The 20,407-nt window shown below is 45.1% G+C and overlaps 1 protein-coding gene across 3 annotated transcripts in view; it reads right to left on the bottom strand.

The window, feature by feature from the left end:
• Window positions 1–1,096: 1,096 nt before the first annotated feature.
• The window catches only part of sptb (spectrin, beta, erythrocytic), a 58,016-nt gene continuing 38,705 nt past the window's right edge, over window positions 1,097–20,407 (bottom strand). For 2 of the 3 annotated variants that reach the window (XM_036954603.1, XM_036954605.1), the window contains 22 exons: window positions 20,109–20,303; window positions 19,655–19,861; window positions 14,780–14,982; window positions 13,702–13,792; window positions 13,145–13,291; window positions 12,308–12,571; window positions 11,909–12,136; window positions 11,547–11,759; window positions 11,191–11,358; window positions 10,725–10,855; window positions 10,195–10,399; window positions 9,638–9,861; window positions 9,229–9,379; window positions 7,937–8,181; window positions 7,410–7,548; window positions 7,075–7,159; window positions 6,738–6,934; window positions 6,370–6,519; window positions 5,948–6,228; window positions 3,643–3,816; window positions 3,302–3,344; window positions 1,097–3,064 (listed from right to left, as the gene is read on the bottom strand). In XM_036954603.1, coding sequence (XP_036810498.1) covers window positions 2,867–3,064; window positions 3,302–3,344; window positions 3,643–3,816; window positions 5,948–6,228; window positions 6,370–6,519; window positions 6,738–6,934; window positions 7,075–7,159; window positions 7,410–7,548; window positions 7,937–8,181; window positions 9,229–9,379; window positions 9,638–9,861; window positions 10,195–10,399; window positions 10,725–10,855; window positions 11,191–11,358; window positions 11,547–11,759; window positions 11,909–12,136; window positions 12,308–12,571; window positions 13,145–13,291; window positions 13,702–13,792; window positions 14,780–14,982; window positions 19,655–19,861; window positions 20,109–20,303 — 3,939 coding nt within the window. In that variant the 3' untranslated portion in view covers window positions 1,097–2,866. The remainder of the gene's footprint in view (window positions 3,065–3,301; window positions 3,345–3,642; window positions 3,817–5,947; window positions 6,229–6,369; window positions 6,520–6,737; window positions 6,935–7,074; window positions 7,160–7,409; window positions 7,549–7,936; window positions 8,182–9,228; window positions 9,380–9,637; window positions 9,862–10,194; window positions 10,400–10,724; window positions 10,856–11,190; window positions 11,359–11,546; window positions 11,760–11,908; window positions 12,137–12,307; window positions 12,572–13,144; window positions 13,292–13,701; window positions 13,793–14,779; window positions 14,983–19,654; window positions 19,862–20,108; window positions 20,304–20,407) is intronic. The other variant, XM_036954604.1, reaches the window with a different exon arrangement.

Genomic DNA, 20,407 nt, shown 5'->3' with positions numbered 1-20,407 from the left:
GGAACATACAGTAACTCCAAACTATCGGTTTATGAGTTTATTTTCAAGTTCACCTCTCAATGTAATAGACATTTTCTGTCAACATTTTGGGATATTTTACATAGCTTGTAGAGAGTAGAAAATGCTGATTTTAAAAACCACTACACAGAGGACTGGAAGATCAAGACGTTGAGTTTAGTATGTGGTGAGTAGATGTGAGGGTGGGAAAGTGTAATGGATGAAGGATCTAGAGGGACAGTACAGCCAGTACATTTTAAAAGGCAATGTGTAGCAGGTTTGGGGTCAATTCGATTTAGAGTGATTACCCCTAAAAAGCAACTTCGCGTTTTGGACACAACCTATGTAGTATCAATTTCAGTAAAACATTTATTCTAGTGTCAAAATGGATTACAATGTGACATGTACAGTGCATTCGTAAAGTATTCCGACCCCTTGACTTTTTCCACATTGTTGTTTTTCCAGATGGTTGTTGTTCTGGAAGGTTCTCCCATCTCCACAGAGGAACTCTGGCTCTCTGCTGGAGTGAACGTCGAGTTCTTGGTCACCTCCCTGACCAAAGCCCTTCTCCTGCAACTGCTCAGTTTGGCCGGGCGGCCAGCTCTAGGAAGAGTCTTGGTGGTTCCAAACTTCTTCCATTTTAATAATGATGGTGGCCACTGTTCTTGGGGACCTGTTTCAGAAATGTTTTTGGTACCCGTCCCCAGATCTGTTTCTCAACATATTCCTGTCTCTGAGCTTTACGAACAATTCCTTCGACCTCTTGGCTTGATTTTTGTTCTGACAACTGTGGGCACCTTATGTAGACAGGTGTGTGCCTTTTCTAAATCATGTCCAATCAATTGAATTTACCACAGGTGGACTCCAATCATGTTGTAGAAACATCTCAAGGATGATACAATGGAAACAGGATGCATTTGAGCTCAATTTCGAGTCTCATAGCAAAGGGTCTGAATACTTGTGTAAATAAGGTGTCTGTTTTGCAAATGTATTAAATAAAATGTTCTAAAAACCTGTTTTCACTTTGTCATTATAGGGTTGTATGTTTATGTATATATGAATATATATATATATATATATATATATATATTTTTTTTTAAATCCATTTTAGAATAAGGGTGTAACTTAATGTGGGCAAAGTCCAGGGGTCTGAATATTTTCTGTAAATAGGTCATTTTGTTTTGGCATTCGATATCACACACCAGCAACCAACCAACCAGCACAAAGGAAGGGGGTATACCTGATTACAAAGGAAAAACAAACTACACAAACAATGTTGGACTGTCAGTAGTCAAATATATGAGTATATTTTCCTAGTTCCATTATATACTGTACATGTATAGATTTAGGTGAAGTAAAAGAAAATATTTGAGAATGGATTCCTTTTTAAAATATGTATCATTAACTTTACTAATGTCATTGAGGGGAAAAAAATGAAATTTGAATATTCTGACGGTCGATTTCAAATTAAATACTTTTTTTTCTGGTTTTCCACATTGCACATCGTTGTCTTTACCCGTCTTCAACGCTTTCTGTATTTCCATACATACATACATACATACATTCATTTTGACACATTCTTCCATTATGAATTTTCATACTGTGTGGGTTTTGGAAAAGCAATTTAGATTTGATTGACCCCCAATTTTTATCCTCGATTTGACAGACTAAAAAAGTATTTCTGTCTCCGATTTATGTAATTGAAGATGTTTTGAGTGAAACCAAACAAAGTGTGATAGAATCAGTTGCATATGTCTCTGCAGTCCAAAGTAAAAGACCAATCGGGTTGGTCTAGTTTGAGTGTGAGTCCTAGATTCAATCAGATCAAGCGTTTACCGGCAATAGCAGACACTCGCATAGAGGATGTGGATTTGACAAATCTAACACAGTTCCATCACCTACACTGTCAAAAACAACCGCTATGCAGAGGTTGGCTAAAGCAGAGCTGATTGAAGAGCCCGAATAATATCACGACACTATAGCACCATATAAAAAATAAAAAAAACATGCATCTTTAGATACAGTACCAGACAAATGTTTGGACACACCACCTCATTCAAAGCTGGTTGAGAGAATGCCTTGAATGACTAGGTGTGTCCAAACTTTTGACTGGTACTGTGTATAGATATGAGATTCGATACACAGGTGTTTTAGGCATAGGCTATTTCAAGTTCTCAGCAACAGAGATGGCCACAGTGCTATTCTGGTAAAAGTCATGTTTGAAAGTAATTGAGTTGATTTTTGTTTTAGGTAAAAGCACGACAATAATAAGGTATCATTATTGTCTTTCAATTGTGTTACTTTCATCATCTCAGCTAAAACAGTCTATAACATCCAATTTCGGTAATGTTATTTGGCTTTCACAGTGCATAGGACAATTAGTTTGCATACTTGCTGTTGTACTTGTCGTGCATGCAGGTATTGTGCTGTGCAGCACTGTACAATGTCTCACTCTCTTTCAGGCAACACTAGGCCTATCATTGAATTAGCTAAAATAGCATTTACAAAGCTCTACAAAGAAAATAGCTACCATACCCAAACCTGATGATTTTATGACATGAGCTCCAAATGTACAAACATTCTTCAGTTGAGTGTCAAAAGAACATTCCTGTGCTTTTAATTAACTATTTAAAAGTAGCATATTTAGTCAAAGAGGAAACAAAAAGAGAAAGAAAAAGGTGGACATTTGCGTTGCTACACTGGCTTTAAATACACTCCGCAGCATGAGCGAAGGTTTAAATCTAAAAACGACAATATCTCATGTATTTTATTGTAAAAAAAAAAAATCAATATTTTAAGGTGATAAAAATCTGTCTTACTGATTGTACACTACTTCTGCCCATGTGACGGAAATATCGTCAGTCAGTCCTCACTTCTTCTTTGTGAAGCGACTGAACCCCCTCTTCTCCTTGTCTTTCTTGTCTTTCGCTGGCTCTGTGGTGGTGGAGGAGGAAGGAGGGGGCAAGCTGTGGGCCCGGGCCCCTGCGGACCCTGAGGGTCCTACCTCTTCCTGCGCCAGGGGCTTCACTGCCTTCTCCATCGCCTGGGTCCAAAGATCCAGCTCCTTCTGAAATAACCATTTATGTTCAATATATTTCATTGCATTCGGGTGTTGGGGTTAAGATTGCTACAATATTTAACGTTCCTAATACATTGACAGATGTAACACAGCTGCACTGTGATTTAATTCCAGAAAGAGCAGAAAGCTGATCTTTTAGATGGTTCAACAGAGCTGTATTTTGCTGACTGATTGACTGACTGATATAGTATAACATGAGTATTTAGAAGTGCATGAAGAACTCACCTTTTCTTTACACTGGAACAAGTACTCACTACCATCGCCAAGCCTGGAAGAGAGACAGCCCAAAATGAACAACATTCAGTACGGAATTCAAACAAAAAGTGCAATTAACGGAGCGTGTGAATCACAGGTGGTTGGTCGGCAACTTAATTGGGGAGGACGGTCTCGCGGTAATGGCTGGAGCGGAATGGGCGGAATGGTATCAAATACAGCAAACACATGGTTCCCAGGTGTTTTGATGCCATTCCATTCGCTCCGTTCCAGCCATTATTATGAGCCGTTCCTCCCCTTGGCAGCCTCCACTGATGTGAACTATGTAAACTGAGAGACTCCGGGATCCTCGCCTCAGTTTGAATACGTGCTTCTTCTTCTTGTAGTTGGTCAGGACTTCACAACTGGCGTTGCCGAGCGACAGAGGGTCCTCTCCGTGGTAGGTGGAGCCATGGCTGATGCTCTTGGCGTCCTTATAGACAGACAGCTGACCAGGCTTCAGCACACAGTACAGGTTGTTCCAGGACCTGTGAGAGGACAGGAGCACAAACACATTTAGCTGGAGGAGACCTTAACCAAGATACATAGGCATCCCAAGCTTACCCCAAACTATTTGAATTATCTTGCGGTAGAGCCATGAACTTGAATGATATTAATTTGAACTATACTTTATATCCTATCTACTGTAAGGCCTCGATTCAATCCGATTGAGCGCTAACCTGTGTTGGCAGATATCCGCATAGCGGATGTTTTGGAGGTGTAACTGCGGTATGAGCTGACAAATACACTATTTAGACAAAAGTATGTTGACACCCCTTCAAATTAGTGGATTTGGCTTTTTCAGCCACACTCGTTGCTGACAGGTGTTAAAATCGATCACACAGACAGGGAATGTCCATAGACAAACATTGGCAGTAGAATGGCCTTACTGAAGAGCTCAGTGACTTTCAACGTGGCACCGTCATAGGATGCCACCTTTCCAACAAGTCAGTTTGCCAAATTTCTGCCCTGCTAGAGCTGCCCCGGGCCAACTGTAAGTGCTGTTATTGTGAAGTGGAAACATCTAGGATCAACAACGGCTCAGTCGCGAAGTGGTAGGCCACACAAGCTCACAGAATGGGAACGTCAAGTGCTGAAGCGCGTAGCGCGTAAAAATTGTCTCACTACTGAACTGCCCCTGGAACATCAGCACAACAACTGTTCGCCGGGAGCTTCATGAAATGGGTTTCCATGGCCGAGCAGCTGCGCACAAGCCTAAGATCACCATGTGCAATGCTAAGCGTCGCCTGGAGTGGTGTAAAGCAAGCCAACATTGGACTCTGGAGCAGCGAAAACACGTTCTCTGGAGTGATGAATCACGCTTCACCATCTGGCAGTCCGACAGGAATCTGGGTTTGGCGGATGCAAGGACAATGCTACCTGCCCCAATGCATAATGCTAACTGTAAAGTTTGGTGGAGGAGGAATAATGGTCTGGGGCTGTTTTCATGTTTTGGGGAGGTCCCTTAGTTCCAGTGAAGGGAAATCGTAACGCTACGGCAAACAATAACATTCTAGACAATTCTGTGCTTCCAACTTTGTGGCAACAGTTTGGGGAAGGCCCTTTACTGTTTCAGCATGACAATGCCCCGTGCAAGGTCCATACAGAAATTGCTAGGTCCATACAGAAATAGTTTGTTTAGACCGGTGTGGAAGAACTTGACAGAGGCCTGACCTCAACCCCAGTGAACACCTTTGGGATAAATTGGAACGCCGACTGCGAGCCAGACCTAATCGGCCAACATCAGTGCCCGACCTCACTAATCTTGTTGTGGCTGAATGGAAGCAAGTCCCTGCAGCAATGTTCCAGCATCTAGTGGAAAGCCTTCCCAGAAGAGTGGAGGCTCCATATTAATGCCCATGATTTTGGAATGAGATGCTTGACGAGCAGGTGACCACATACTTTTGGTCATGTGATGTAGATGAGCGGCTGCTCTTGTATGTCACAAACCACTCCCTTCCTTATTATCACTAGCAAGTTAGATGTTCAAAACGGCAATAGAAAGTTGACTCTTAAGGCATGTTTTCATGTTCATTTGGACGGGGGATGTTTATCTGTCTAATTGAGGTGTAGACAATAGAATACGTGGCTGCATAGGATTTGTCCGATTAGAAAGTTGGGTGGTTTCATTGCATCCAATTGCAGTGTCCACAGCAAGCTAAAGCAAGGAGCCACTTGTGGATTTGATGGTTCTAACACAGTTTTACCTCTTACACCGCCAAAACAACCCTTGTGCGGTTGTGCGGGTGTTGGTTAGCGCGGATCTGATCAAATGTAGCCCGCAGTCGAGTGAGTGCAATGGTACCTTCTTATAATACCCCAAATGATAACAAGAATGTTACACGTTATGTGGATAGTCCATCTATAGATGCTCTACAGACTCACTAACCTTTCCACTATCTACTCACCCTAGCTCTAACCCTAACCTTAACCCTTATCCTAACCCAAAACTTCACCGTAACCCTAACCATAGCCTTAGCAAGAAGTTGTTAATGAGCAGATAGTTTGTTGATTGTATGGCCTTCTGTAGAGCATCTACAGATAGAACATCTGGTCTATCCAAATAAAGTGTGACCTAAAAAAATAACTGAATTCTACGCAAATCATTTTCGTATCTACCTGTTAGAAGTCTTCTTCCCAGCAGCCTCCAGGTCGTGTTTGCGTCCCAGCATGCCCTCCTGCAGAACAGCCTTAGCACTGAGGGGTTCAGCGGGCAGGGTAGTGGCCCTGATCTCCCCCTCCCTGAGGGTCTGTCCAGACACAGAGGCATCCAGCAGCTCCAGAGAGCTAGCCTCCTGCAAGCCAGCCTCCTGCATCTCAGAGAGCATGGGCATTGTGGAGTCACCTGCTGTCCCCTCCAACTGACCTGAACTTGCCTCCACCACTGCTCCAGATGCAGGCTGGGAAATGAGTGAGGGAGAGAGGGAATATGATATATATTTTTTTTTAATGTATAATCAATATCATATCCTTATATACAGATTGGGAATAATATTGTCAGAGATGGTCATTTTGTCAGCATACATTAGCTCAGTACGAACCAGTGTCTGCTCTTCAATGGTGTAGAGCTGAGAAGAGTCCTCAGCAAACCCAGTGTCTTCTCTCCTGCTCTCCATCTGTGAGCGCTGCTGCTCCTCTGTTACAATCTGCTGCATCTCCTGCTGCTGCTTCCTCAACTCCAACAGCTCCAACTGAGAGAGAGACACAGACATAGAATGGAGTCATTTTCACCCGCAAATAGAGGTAAGGCATAGATACACACACACACTGCACTTGTTAATGTGAAAAATGGGGACATCAGGATAAAAACCGGCTAAAGGAGACAGATTTACACAGATCACAAACAAACAACACCCCCCCCCCCTACCTCCCCCTCCCAAACACACACACAATCCTATCCACAATATACCGTAGTAAGTCTCTCCAGTGCTGAGAAGCGCTCCTCCCAGGTGGCGGTGGACTTCTCAAAGGCTTCATGTCTCTTCAGCAGTTTCTCCACCTCGTCTACCGTCTGTCCCAAGTCCTTGCTGGCCACGTATGGCTCCTGAGCCACGAGCCACGACTCCGCCACCGAGGCATCCCGTGCAAACTGGCACACCTCCAACACTGGGACATCACACAAGAGAAGACCGATGTGTAAGTATGCTATATGGACCCAGGCCTTGTGTTTTTGTGTTCACTCTGATCTATAATACCGTATCAGGAAGGAGGGGAAAAGGGAGGGTTGTTGTTGTTGCTGTACTCACAGAGCCTGAGCCAGTCCCACCGGTCCTCCCACTTGATCATCATTTCCTTTCTCTTCTCCCTCTGCTGGCTCAGCTTAATACTTATCTGACAGAGAATGAGGATGACAGCAATAGGGATGGTCAGATGAATTCAGTTTTCAAATGAGGTAGAGTCACAAGGTACGGAAATAGCCACATATCTGAAAGAATTTAGTAGAGCCCCAGGCTCTTCCCCAATTCAACTTTACTTGATTGCTTGCATACGCTCTCCTCGCCTTCTCAAAACACATTGGAGGAGAAGATCTGAGGGAAGGGAGAGGCGTGGAGATTTGATATAGAGCCCTGGTGTTCCTCACCTCAACAGAGTCTTTGTGTTTGCGAGCCAGCAGAGCTTTGCCGTGCTCCTCACATTCAGAGAACTTGGGTCCACGCTGGTTGATCTCTGACATAATCCCTTGGTGGTATTTCATCAGCAACTCTACTGATGACACGTCCCTGAGGAGAGAGAGGTAGAAACAACATGTGATCATCTAGCTTTATCGCTCTATCCTATATCTCTCCATCCTCTATTCCTCCACCCCTCACCCTTCCTTTCTCCCTTCATCCCATCTCCCCTCCGTTTCCCCAGTCCACTCTCTCCTCCGTTTCCTGTTGTTTAGTCATTTTGAAGATTTTTTTCTCTGCATATATTCAGTGTGTGTGGTATACACCTTGTGACAATTAAACCCACAACTGTGGTTGCAAATACCTGGCTCCAACCAACAGAGCCATGGGATCCCCTTTCCTCCCCTGTCCTGTTCACCTTAAACTCAGAACACAGAACAAAGTTTCGCCTGCACTAGCTAGCTAGCATTTATGTTAACAGTCTGTCACATGAGATTACCGTGGTTTCTCCTGTGTCTCTATCTGTTGTATGGTGCTCTCCATCCAGGCCATGAGGTCTCGAACCATGGTGAAGAAGCGGAACTTATCAGCTGTCTCCTCCAGGCGTCTCCTGCGGCCGTCACAGGCATCCAGCAAGGCTTTCCAGGCCTCCACCACCTCCTTCTCCTGGGTCTGGATCTCCACAGCCTGGTCCCCAGCGTACTGGGCATGCAGACGGACCGCTGTCTCCTGGAATTGCTGCACCTGGTGGGGGAGGAGGAGGGAGGTTGCGGTGATGAACTTAGATATAGAATCTCTATGGAGGTGATTATGAGAGAGCAACCCTTGTGAGAGCAAAAGTACAAGATGGTGTTATAATACTGTTATTGCATCAAATGGTTGTTTTATGGAATATAATAGGGCTCTTAGAACACTCATCTGTGCGTAGTCTTCTGAGTTGGGCCTCTGGGGGCTTAATGCTCACAGTGGATTTACAATGCCTTTGGTGATTTAACCTAAAGACCGCATTCCATAGCATGAGTTGGTGTTTGTGTACTGGTTGGTACCAGGGCGGAGATGGCTCAGGTGTGTATAATGATGAGGGGAACCTTGTTTTTGGGGCCAGACCCTGGTTTCCAAACAATGAGAACAGTTTTTACAGCAGATACTGTCTGCTGTGAATTATTCATTTCTTTCATACGAATCCTAACCTTGTGACCCATTCCACACATCTGTTGTTTGTCATGTAGACTCTGCCACCGATCTTGCCATTTAAAAGATCTTTGTATCCTTTGTGTCGGGGCGCTCAATGAATCATCTAAGAGTGGTTCGTTGACCAGCCATCGTAACTGCAGAGCACTCACATCATTCACTTGTGTGTGTGGTGTGACATGCTTTCCTTATTAATATGTGAATAAAGATGTAGTTTAAGTATAACTCTGACTTGTGTGATGAGTTTGTCTCTCCTCATTTGATAATACAGAAATGAACCACGACACCCTCGATGTAGAAGACTTTCAATCCCATTTCCCATATTTTCTTTATCGTCCTTCGAGACGGATTCGAGCGACTCCAATCACGACTGGCGTTCAGTGTTATTGCAATGTGTTGTTACAGGGAGGCCACCAAGGCATACAAAAACAAATGCTGTCTTACAACTACTCACCTTGATATAACTTGAAATGTACATGGCTGTACACTAAGTCCTATCTCTAAATCAGCATAACACCTCTTAATATCTTAACGCTGCCTCTCCCATTGACCTCTCAAACAAACTCCAGGCTCCCCAGGTAGTAGAGGGTTAAGGTGTACCTGTTTTCCCAGGGCGCTGATGTCCCTCTCGAAGGCGGCGTGCATGCGGTGGAACGTATCTGCCTTGCTGAAGTCTTCTCCCAGGTCAGCAGGAATCTCATTATGTTTCTCCTGGATCTGAGCCACCAGCTCCTTCCCATCATCGAAGTACCTGAGAACCACCAGGGCATTCACTGCTGAGCACTCACTGTACCACTACTGTAGTATACAACTGTAATCTGTCAGAAGTCAGATCTCAACTGTCTATGAAAGGAAAAATTAAACGTCTTCACTGTCTAAAAAAATGACAAATGATTGTCTTGTGTTTGCCTTGTGTGTTTGTCTTGTGTGTTTGAGCCTAGGCATACAAAGCCAAAAACAGTTAGGGGCATTAATGGACTATTTGCCAACCAATTGTGTCCAGACTCACTTGAGCAGGTCATATGAGGCTTGTAGGAGCTGAGCGCGAGTGTCTATGAGTTCCAGCAGGTCAGCCCAGCTCTCATTGACGCTGTCCTTCCACTCGGCCATGGCAGAAGCCTCTGTGTGGCCCGCCTCAATCAGTTCGTCTATGGTCTGATTCACATAGTCCACACGCTCCTGCCCCACCGTCCCTGTCTCCCGGGCAAAGTCACGGAACTTGTCCCTCAGGAGCTGGACGGTTTAGATTTGGGGAGGGAAAAGAAAAAGGAAATAGTTTCAAAAATACGAGAGCTCAATCACAAGAGCTCTCAAGCTTGGATATACTCCATGAGAATACAGAACATTACAGAGAGAACCAATGCAAGGTGTGACTTCACATTCGTGCTTGGACCATTCTCCATCCCTTCAGCCACCTAGAAAGACCCATTAACTCGATCGTCTCCCCCCCCCCCCCCCCCCCCCCCCGCGCTTTTTCAAGAACCCCATGGAAGCTCATAGAAACCCTCCAGAGGTCCTAGACTGAGAATCCCTGGCCTCTGTATTTGGTATGTATTCCACCCTCACCGTGACATGGTCCAGGTCCTGTCCCATCTCCTGGGAGGAGGCCACCACATCCCTCTCAGCGATCAAGTGCTCCAGATCCTCCACCTCTCGGCTCAGCAGGAAGTGATGATAGGCATGGTCCAGCTTCCTCCTGCGGTCCTCTGCCATGTCCTTCAGACCAGCGTACTGCTTATCTACCTGGCCCTGACGACGGATGACAGACTCACTATCGGGAGGGAGGAAGGGAGAGGGAGAGAAAGAGCGAGTGACTGACAAGAGGAGACAAGTCATCATCATGCATCAAGATGTATCATAGCTGTCTGATCTTTGTATGGTAAGGGACCCAATCGTAACCACACCCATCACTCTCAATACTGTTACACAGTGAGGAACAAGAGACCAATCCTAAAAAGGGAGGATTCTCCACATGTATGCAACATAGTCTGAGGCCTACAGAGGAGGTAGTGATACTATACTGTGGTACTATACTGTACTATACTGTAGTACCCAAGGTAAGCTGACTGAACCCTAAATATCTAGGTTCCACTCACCCATCAGGGTGGTCCTCGTTGAGCATCTTCTGTGCGCGGTCAGCCAGCTTCTGGATGGCGTCTGAGTAGTCATCTACAGCCTCCTTCATGATCAGGTGACGCTTCAACATCAACATGGCTCCCCGCTCATCCTTAAGAGAGGTGGAGAGGGGGAGAAATGAACACTTTAAAGCCACAATCTTTTATATGTTTTTTTTTCAGCCAAACAGCATCCCCACCGCTTGGTTTACTATGAGGGATGAGATTGGACAAATGTCACCACTCTCGATTCACCAGTGGAGCTATCGTTGCAAGGACTGACAGTCCATAAGATCAACTTTATCGTTGTAAATATATTTGGAGTACAATGCCTTGGCCTTCTCATCAGCAATCATGTAGAGTTCCTGCTCTTCTATTCAAATCTCAGCCTCCTCCCCTCCTCTCCCATCTCTCCTCCCATTTCCTCTCCTCCACTCAGCCTCCTTACCTTGGCTTTCTCATCAGTGATCATGTATAGCTCCTCCTCTCCTATCCAGGCCTCAGCTTCATCAGCGTCATTAAAGTACTGTTGGGCCAGGTTAGATCCGTTCAGCCTGTCTCTCCTCTTAGCCATCTCATCCTGCAGCCGAGACCACACCTCCTCCAGCTCCTTCACCTGGAATCAGGGACACAATACATAACAAAAACAGTATCAGTAACACACCTTTTTCAAAAACCAACTGTTGAAAACAAGCAAAAAATGGGAAGAGGTGGAAGGAACAGAGGGCGAGGAGACGGGACACAGGGTAGAAAACAAGAAGTGTGCACGGGCATGTGCACGTGCAATCGTGAGCAGGTGCACACCTGCTGTCCAATACGCTCAGCCTCCGGCCCGCCCGCCTCTGTTGCGGCCGATGTCATCCTCCGGCCACGCTCCAACACCTCATCCACCCGGGGCTGGTGACCCTCCATCTCCCTCTGTAATGTCTGGTTCTTCTTCAACAGCATTTGGACCGCTTGGAGATTGTTGCCGTGTTCATCTGACATCGCAAGGGGCAACCTCTCCTCGACCCAGAGCTGCGATAGAGAGAGAAAAGGAGAGAGAACAGAACGGTGAAACACATAGTGTTCATGTCAGCATTTCTCTGAGGAAGCATTCTGACACGTTTCAGGTGGAAACAACAGCGCCGTAGTGGCGATGATGATAATCTGAAAGGCATCCTCACAATCTCATCAGCCAGGTCCCTGTAGAACTGGTGCACGGACTTGGCTGCCTCCAGCTTGCCCCTGCGCTGGGACAGGGGGTTGAGGAGCTGCTGGAAGTCCATCTGGATAGCTTGCTGCTCAGTCTCAAGCTGGTCCTCCCTGCTCCCGGCTAGGCCTCCGTGCTTCTCGACAGCCTTCTGGAGCTCTTCCAGCTCCCGCGCACGGTCACGCACCTGGTTCTCTGTTTGCTAGAGGAGGAGGGGGGGGGGGGGGGGGTTAAACTAGTGGCTGGATAGACTCAACAAGAAGATTGGAACTCTACGGCTTTTGGTCCGGAGTCTAAAGTGTTATTGTTTGATCAACCTCCGAAACTGGGGGAGGGACATTAGACAGACACACCCCTTCACACACACACACACCTGGTGCTTCTTGAGCAGGATGTTAGCGTTTGTGAGGTCCTTGACCTCCTCGTCTCCCTGTAGCTCCTTCTGCAGCTCAGCCAGCCACTTCTTGATGTCGGCCTGACTCTGGTCAAACAGCTCGGAGCGGTTAGCATCAAACAACAGACGGGCCTTGTCCTCGGCAGTGGACTCCAGCTTGTCCCACAGCTCGTGCAGCTTCGCCAGACGCTCTGTCACGATGGGCTCGAACTCAGGTTTGGCATCCATCAGCTCCTGACCCTCCTGTGGATGAGAAGACGGGACAGCGTTAGAAAGGACACAGGGGAAACGCTCATACTTGTTATATCATCCATCAGCGTCTGTGGCACATGTATGAGAAGTAATATGGATGGGATGTGCACCAGGAATAATTCAAGTAGGCTATATGGTTACTGGGATAGACTAGCGTCATGTCCAGTGGGTGTACGTGTACATTAAGCTGCCTCACGATCCACAAACAGAAGATCATGCCTTTTGGGACATTCTGGCTCGCTTTGTATATTACTATTTCAATCCAAAATAAGCATGTTAAGAGAACAGAAACCGAAGCCAGTTCAGCTAGATGCCTTTGCGAAGAGCAGGGTTGATGTTAAAACGTCACATGGACAATATTCTTACTTATTACACCATGTGGCATATAGCAAGGATGTGACCACAAGGACACATAGAAACTGATACTGTAGTGGAGCGAGTGTACAGGCTCTGACAGCTCAGTGTAGCTACGTCACTTTGCACCTTGCGCGCGCGCACACACACACACACACACACACACACACACACACACACACACACACACACACACACACACACACACACCTGGTCTATTTTGTTCAGCCAGTCTTTGTTGGAGGACAGCTCAGCCATGAAGGCCTGATGTTTCTTCCACTTGGTGTGAATGTTCCTGTCCCCGTCATACGACACGTCCTGAGCCGTCAACATCTTCTCGTTTATCCACAGAGTGAGCTGGAGAGAGGGAGAGGAGAGAGGGTATGGAGAGGGGGGGGGGGGCGGATGGACATAGGGATTGAGAGGGGGAGAGGAGAGGATGGAGGGGTGGGGAGATGGAGGTGAGAGGCGGATTGAGAAAGGATAGTTGAGAGGATGGAGAGAGGGAGTGGAGAGGGAGAGGATGGGGAGAGGGAGTGGAGAGGGAGAGGATGGAACGGAGACGGAGAGGATGGGGAGAGGGAGTGGAGAGGGAGAGGGAGAGGATGGAATGAGGGAGTGGAGAGGATAGAGAGAGGGAGTGGCGAGGTGGAGGATAGAGAGACGGAGATCAACACAGAGTCAGCACAGACAAGAACAGTAGTAAGAAGTAAGACAGGAACACATTTGCTGTATCGTGTTACCAAAAAATGAATAAAATATCTTACATCCTGTGTGTTTTGCAGGAAGTGTTGAAGATCACGGTTATCCTTGAGTACCCCTGTAACCTCGTTGGCTTTGTCTCTGTTCTTGTGGTACCTGCAGATCGAAAACACACAGACACAACAGAACAACACGTTAGACTCAATGTTTGAAAAGACAACTAAAACGAGCATCTCTTATTCGAGTCCCTCCCTGTTTCAGTCCATTTTTCTCAGTTTGGTGCCTAATGAACATGACCCAAGTCCCCACAACAAAGACTGATGGTAGGGTGTAAACAACACATGCAATCCCCTCTAATGAACCTTTCCAGTTCCAGCCCCAGCGCCACACAGTAAAGAGTATTTACTAAAGACCTTACTTCCACAGCCCCCCCACCCCTCCTGATCTCTCAGTATAGCTATCACTACCTCCTCTGGGTTGAAGAAAACTCTCTCTGCGATCAATACCCATCATAGCAGGCACCCGGTGCCCTCCAACCGTCTCCCTCCCAGCAGAGTAGAGTGAAGCCGGATGGGATGATAATGGTGTGTGTTAATGGGAGAAGGAGCTCCCTCCCTCGCCTCTCCCCCCTCCACTAGAACAATGTTAACACGAATTATGTATTGCTGACCTAGCTGACTCAGAATGGCAGGCTAATAGCAAGCTGAACTACTGTACAGTATGTCTACGTCCCAAATGGCACCCCATTCTCTTTACAGTGCACTAGTTTTAGCCAGGACACATAGGGCTCTACGTAGGAAGTACTGCACTATGAAGGGAATGGGGTGCCATTTGGGACACAGACTATGTGTTTCATGCTCCTTAAAGTGGAAGTATGATAGCTAGCTGAACTACAGTATGTGATTAACACTCACTACTGAGGGAACAGACAAAACAAGTATAGGTCAATAGGTCAGATAAAATAAAGTAGAGATTTTCTCTGTGAAAGTTCATTACAATATGTACAGACAGATCCTCTTATAAACCCATGGCTGACATTAGAATTAATTGAATGAAAGAGAGCCATTTGTATTCATTTATAGTTATTTATTTTAATTTTATTAATCAAGCAGATATTAGAGCAGAAAAAGATCCAAGACTAACCTGTCATGGATTAGGTCCATCTTATCTTGGACCCTGGGGGAGTAGAGGTTCCCCCTGTCAACCAATTTCTGTCCCCCCTCCAGCATGCTGGCGATCTTCTCTATGTTCGCGTCCATGGTGCAGACAAAGTCCTCGTGTCTCTTCAGGGCCTGCTCTGCTCCGTCCAGGGTGTCAGGCTTGTCCGTGTGGGCCAGAGTGTACTCCTGAAGTAAAAAAAGAAAGAATCCACAACCATTACGTTTGGTGCTGACTAACAGAAGATAAGCTACATCAATGTACTCTTGACCCACCACAGTCACAAACATAGCACAGCACCCTTCAAATTGTTCACTTTCTGCTTTACAGTTTTCGATTTTCATTGGGGTTTTTAACTCTATTCATATTCCATGTTTAAATGTTAAAAACGTTATTTGCCATGTGTAATGAATACATCGAAAATCATACTCACTCCAGCATTCACAGTAAAACCCACAATAAAAACACAATACAAAGACAACAGGGAAATGGTATACTGTAGTAAAGGGGAAATCACAATATTATTGGTTTATCTTCATACGTATGTAAACCTTTATTTCGCTAAGTTAGTAATTAGCTAGGTTTCCATCCAATTGGCGACAGATTTCCATGGGAATATTCTATAATCCACATGAAACAATATGCGTATTTTCCCACCAGAGATGTATTTCCATCAAATTGACTTGTTGTGGACAAAACGGCTGTGGGTGATGACGTAGTGCACATAAAAAAAACTTTTGCAGTTCAATTTCCATGTTCAGAATGAAAAAAACAACTTAAACTCACATTTTCAACTCCACTGACGTCACATTGTTTTAAATATATATACAGTGCCTTGCGAAAGTATTCAGCCCCCTTGAACTTTGCGAACTTTTGCCACATTTCAGGCTTCAAACATAAAGATATAAAACTGTATTTTTTTGTGAAGAATCAACAACAAGTGGGACACAATCATGAAGTGGAACGACATTTATTGGATATTTCAAACTTTTTTAACAAATCAAAAACTGAAAAATTGGGCGTGCAAAATTATTCAGCCCCCTTAAGTTAATACTTTGTAGCGCCACCTTTTGCTGCGATTACAGCTGTAAGTCGCTTGGGGTATGTCTCTATCAGTTTTGCACATCGAGAGACTGACATTTTTTCCCATTCCTCCTTGCAAAACAGCTCGAGCTCAGTGAGGTTGGATGGAGAGCATTTGTGAACAGCAGTTTTCAGTTCTCTCCACAGGTTCTCGATTGGATTTAGGTCTGGACTTTGACTTGGCCATTCTAACACCTGGATATGTTTATTTTTGAACCATTCCATTGTAGATTTTGCTGTATGTTTTGTCTTGTTGGAAGACAAATCTCCGTCCCAGTCTCAGGTCTTTTGCAGACACCATCAGGTTTTCTTCCAGAATGGTCCTGTATTTGGCTCCATCCCATCTTCCCATCAATTTTAACCATCTTCCCTGTCCCTGCTGAAGAAAAGCAGGCCCAAACCATGATGCTGCAACCACCATGTTTGACAGTGGGGATGGTGTGGTCAGGGTGATGAGCTGTGTTGCTTTTACGCCAAACATAACGTTTTGCATTGTTGCCAAAAAGTTCAATTTTGGTTTCATCTGACCAGAGCTCCTTCTTCCACATGTTTGGTGTGTCTCCCAGGTGGCTTGTGGCAAACTTTAAATGACACTTTTTATGGATATCTTTAAGAAATGGCTTTCTTCTTGCCACTCTTCCATAAAGGCCAGATTTGTGCAATATATGACTGATTGTTGTCCTATGGACAGAGTCTCCCACCTCAGCTGTAGATCTCTGCAGTTCATCCAGAGTGATCATGGGCCTCTTGGCTGCATCTCTGATCAGTCTTCTCCTTGTATGAGCTGAAAGTTTAGAGGGACGGCCAGGTCTTGGTAGATTTGCAGTGGTCTGATACTCCTTCCATTTCAATATTATCGCTTGCACAGTGCTCCTTGGGATGTTTAAAGCTTGGGAAATCTTTTTGTATCCAAATCCGGCTTTAAACTTCTTCACAACAGTATCTCGGACCTGCCTGGTGTGTTCCTTGTTCTTCATGATGCTCTCTGCGCTTTTAACGGACCTCTGAGACTATCACAGTGCAGGTGCATTTATACGGAGACTTGATTACACACAGGTGGATTGTATTTATCATCATTAGTCATTTAGGTTGGATTTGGATCATTCAGAGATCCTCACTGAACTTCTGGAGAGAGTTTGCTGCACTACAAAGTATTAACTTAAGGGGGCTGAATAATTTTACACGCCCAATTTTTCAGTTTTTGATTTGTTAAAAAAGTTTGAAATATCCAATAAATGTTGTTCCACTTCATGATTGTGTCCCACTTGTTGTTGATTCTTCACAAAAAAATACAGTTTTATATCTTTATGTTTGAAGCCTGAAATGTGGCAAAAGGTTGCAAAGTTCAAGGGGGCCGAATACTTTCGCAAGGCACTGTATATCGAACGTGACCACTCCGGTGTTGGCACGTGCGCTCTAGCCAACAGCTCGCATTTACAGTGTGGGTATAGCCTATATGATGAGATTATTATAGACAAAAGAGCGAGATTATTTTTATTTGTCAAACGGCAACCAAGCATCGATCGTTATGTTACCAGAATAAGACTCAATATTTATTGGAAAGGGGCATCAAGCTCATAATAATAGATACATAATAGATACATCTATACATAATAGATACATCTATACATAATAGATAAAAGCGTCTGCTAAATGACATATATTATTGCATTATCGTCACCTTGCACATTCACCTACCTGTGAAGTTCAAAACCAATTTCATCTGTAGCCTAATAAACTGCGTGCTTTCCCAAGTCGTATTGCATCGCTTGCCATGTTATTAAATTCTAATTCAAATCAAGTTTTTACTTACCGGTCCATTTCAAACTATGCTGAGTTAATGATACAATAGAAAAATATAAATAGTGACACGAGGAATAAATACACAGTGAATAAGGAATAAAAATAAAGTAAAAGTAGCATGACTATACAACGCATTCAGAAAGTATTCAGACCCCTTGACTTTTTCCACATTTTGTTACGTTACAGCTTTATTCCAAAACGGATCAAATTGTTTTCCCCCGCATCAATCTACACACAATATCCTATAATGACAAAGCAAAACATGTTTTTAGAAATTTTGGCACATTTATTCAAAATAAAAAACTTAAACATCACATTTACAGGCAGCGATTACAGCCTCGAGTCAAGCTGCAAGCTTGGCACACCTGTATTTGGGGAGTTTCTCCCATTCTTCTCTGCAAATCCTCTCAAGCTCTGTCAGGTTGGATGAGGAGTGTTACTGCACAGCTATTTTCAGCTCTCTCCATTGAAATTTGATTGTGTTCAAGTCTGGGCTCTGGCTGGGCTCCGCAAAGACATTCAGAGACTTGTCCTGAAGCCACTTCTGCATTGTCTTGGCTGAGTGCTTAGGGTCGTTGTCCTATTGGAAGGTGAACCTTTGCCCCAGTCTGAGGTCCTGGGCGCTCTGGAGCAAGTTTTCATCAATGATCTATCTCTCTGTACATTGCTCCATTCATATTTCCCTTGATCCTGACTAGTCTCCCAGACCCTGCCACTGAAAAACATCCCCACAACATGATGATTCTTCCACCATGCTTCACCGTAGGGATGGTGCCAGGTTTCCTCCAGATGTGACTCTTGGCATTCAGACCAAAGAGTTCAATCTTGGTTTCATCAGACCAAATAATCTTGTTTCTCATGGTCAGAAAGTCTTTAGGTGCCTTTTGGCAAACTCCAAGTGGGCTGTCATGTGCCTTTTCCTGAAGAGTGGCTTCCGTCTGGTCACTCTACAATAAAGGCCTGATTGGTGGAGTGCTGCAGAGATGGTTGTCCTTCTGGAAGATTTTCCAATCTCCACAGAGGAACTGGATCTCTGTCAGAGTGACCATTGGATTCTTGGTCACCTCCCTGACCAAGGCCCTTCTCCCTCGATTGCTCAGTTTGGCCGGGTGGCCAGCTCTAGAAAGAGTCTTGGTGGTTCCAAACCTCTTCCATTTAAGAATGATGGAGGCCACTGTGTTCTTGGGGACCTTCAATGCTGCAGAAATGTTTTGATACCCTTCCCCAGATCTGTGCCTTGACACAATCCTGTTTCAGAGCTCTACGGACAATTATTTTCGACCTCATGGGTTGGTTTTTGCTCTGACATGCACTGCTAACTGTGGGACCTTATATAGACAGCTGTGCGCCTTTCCAAATCATGTCCAATCAATTGAATTTACCACAGGTGGACTCTAATCAAGGAGGATCAATGGAAACAGAATGCACCTGAGCTCAATTTCGAGTCTCAAAAGCAAAAGGTCTGAATACTTACTGTGTGAGTGTGTGGGTAAAGTGTGTGTGCATAGAGTCAGTGCAAGAGAGTTAGTACGAAAAAGGGTCAATGCAGGTAGTCCAGGTAGCCATTTGATGATCTATTTAGCAGTCTTGTTTACAAGTCTTATGGCTTGATTCTTTGACCATGTTTTGGGCCTTCCTCTGCCACCGCCTGGTATAGAGTTCCAGGATGGTAGGGAGCTCGGCCCCAGTGATGTACTGGGCCGTATGTACTACCCTATCAATACCTGCCCATAAAAGCGTTTCCACCGCTATTTCTCACATAATTAATCTTACCAACACAAAAGATCCCACGTCGTCTAGGGAATTTTTGTTTTGTCGACATTGGGAAAGTTTACCGAAAAATGTGCTGTTTCCATCAGGCTGTGACAGCCTATACTTTATTCACATAAAACGGTTGGATGGAAACCAGGTTAAGGACAACAATTGCTTTCTTTCAATATAACAACCTGGTATCACAACGTTGGTTTATCTCACCTGGTTGTTGAGGATGGTCTCCACCTGCTTGGCGTCCCTCATGAACTGCTGGAATCCCAGGCCCTGGTCCAGGAAGCCCTTCCTACTATCCCACATCTTGTGGAGCTCGTCCCAGCCGCGGTCCAGACCCTTCAGCCTCTTGTCCAACTCCTGGTATTGAGGGTCATCCAGCTGGCCCTGGGTCACCGCCACGCCCATGTCCCTCACCTAACGTAATAATAATCATAATATGCCATTTAGCAGACATTTTTATCCAAGCAACTTACAGTGCAGTGACTGTAAACATTTCAGTATATGTGGCTCCAGCAGGAATCCAACCCACGACCCTGGCATCACTAGCACCACGATCTTACTAACGGAGTCCCACAGGATCCAATTTTTTTGTCACTGCCTTGACAACTCTTTGTAAAACTATCCCCACTGTTCTTAACAAACTTCACAACTTGAAACTAACCTTGTAGTAGTCCTCCTCGTGTGTGCCCATGTCATCATGCACGGCGTCATGGAGACTCAGCAGCTGCTCTGCCTGGGGCAGAGTCTCAGGCATGTCCTCGGACGCCACAGACTTCTGGGTCTTGAAGAGCCAGGACTGGAAGTCATCCATGTCCTGCAGGAAGTTCTGCAGCTTGGACACCTCTCCCAGAGACTCCTACAATACAACTGTATTAGTCCATTTGTTATGGAGAAGTGCAACCACAAAAATGTGTTTTCTGCTTTTTTCCCGACACAGACACACACGCACAAAGATACGCA

This window comes from Oncorhynchus mykiss, chromosome 19 (assembly GCF_013265735.2).
Source record: "Oncorhynchus mykiss isolate Arlee chromosome 19, USDA_OmykA_1.1, whole genome shotgun sequence".
In the NCBI taxonomy this organism is placed as follows: domain Eukaryota; kingdom Metazoa; phylum Chordata; class Actinopteri; order Salmoniformes; family Salmonidae; genus Oncorhynchus; species Oncorhynchus mykiss.
Note: the sequence above shows the minus strand (reverse complement) of the source record. Positions and strands in the feature narration are given on the sequence as shown.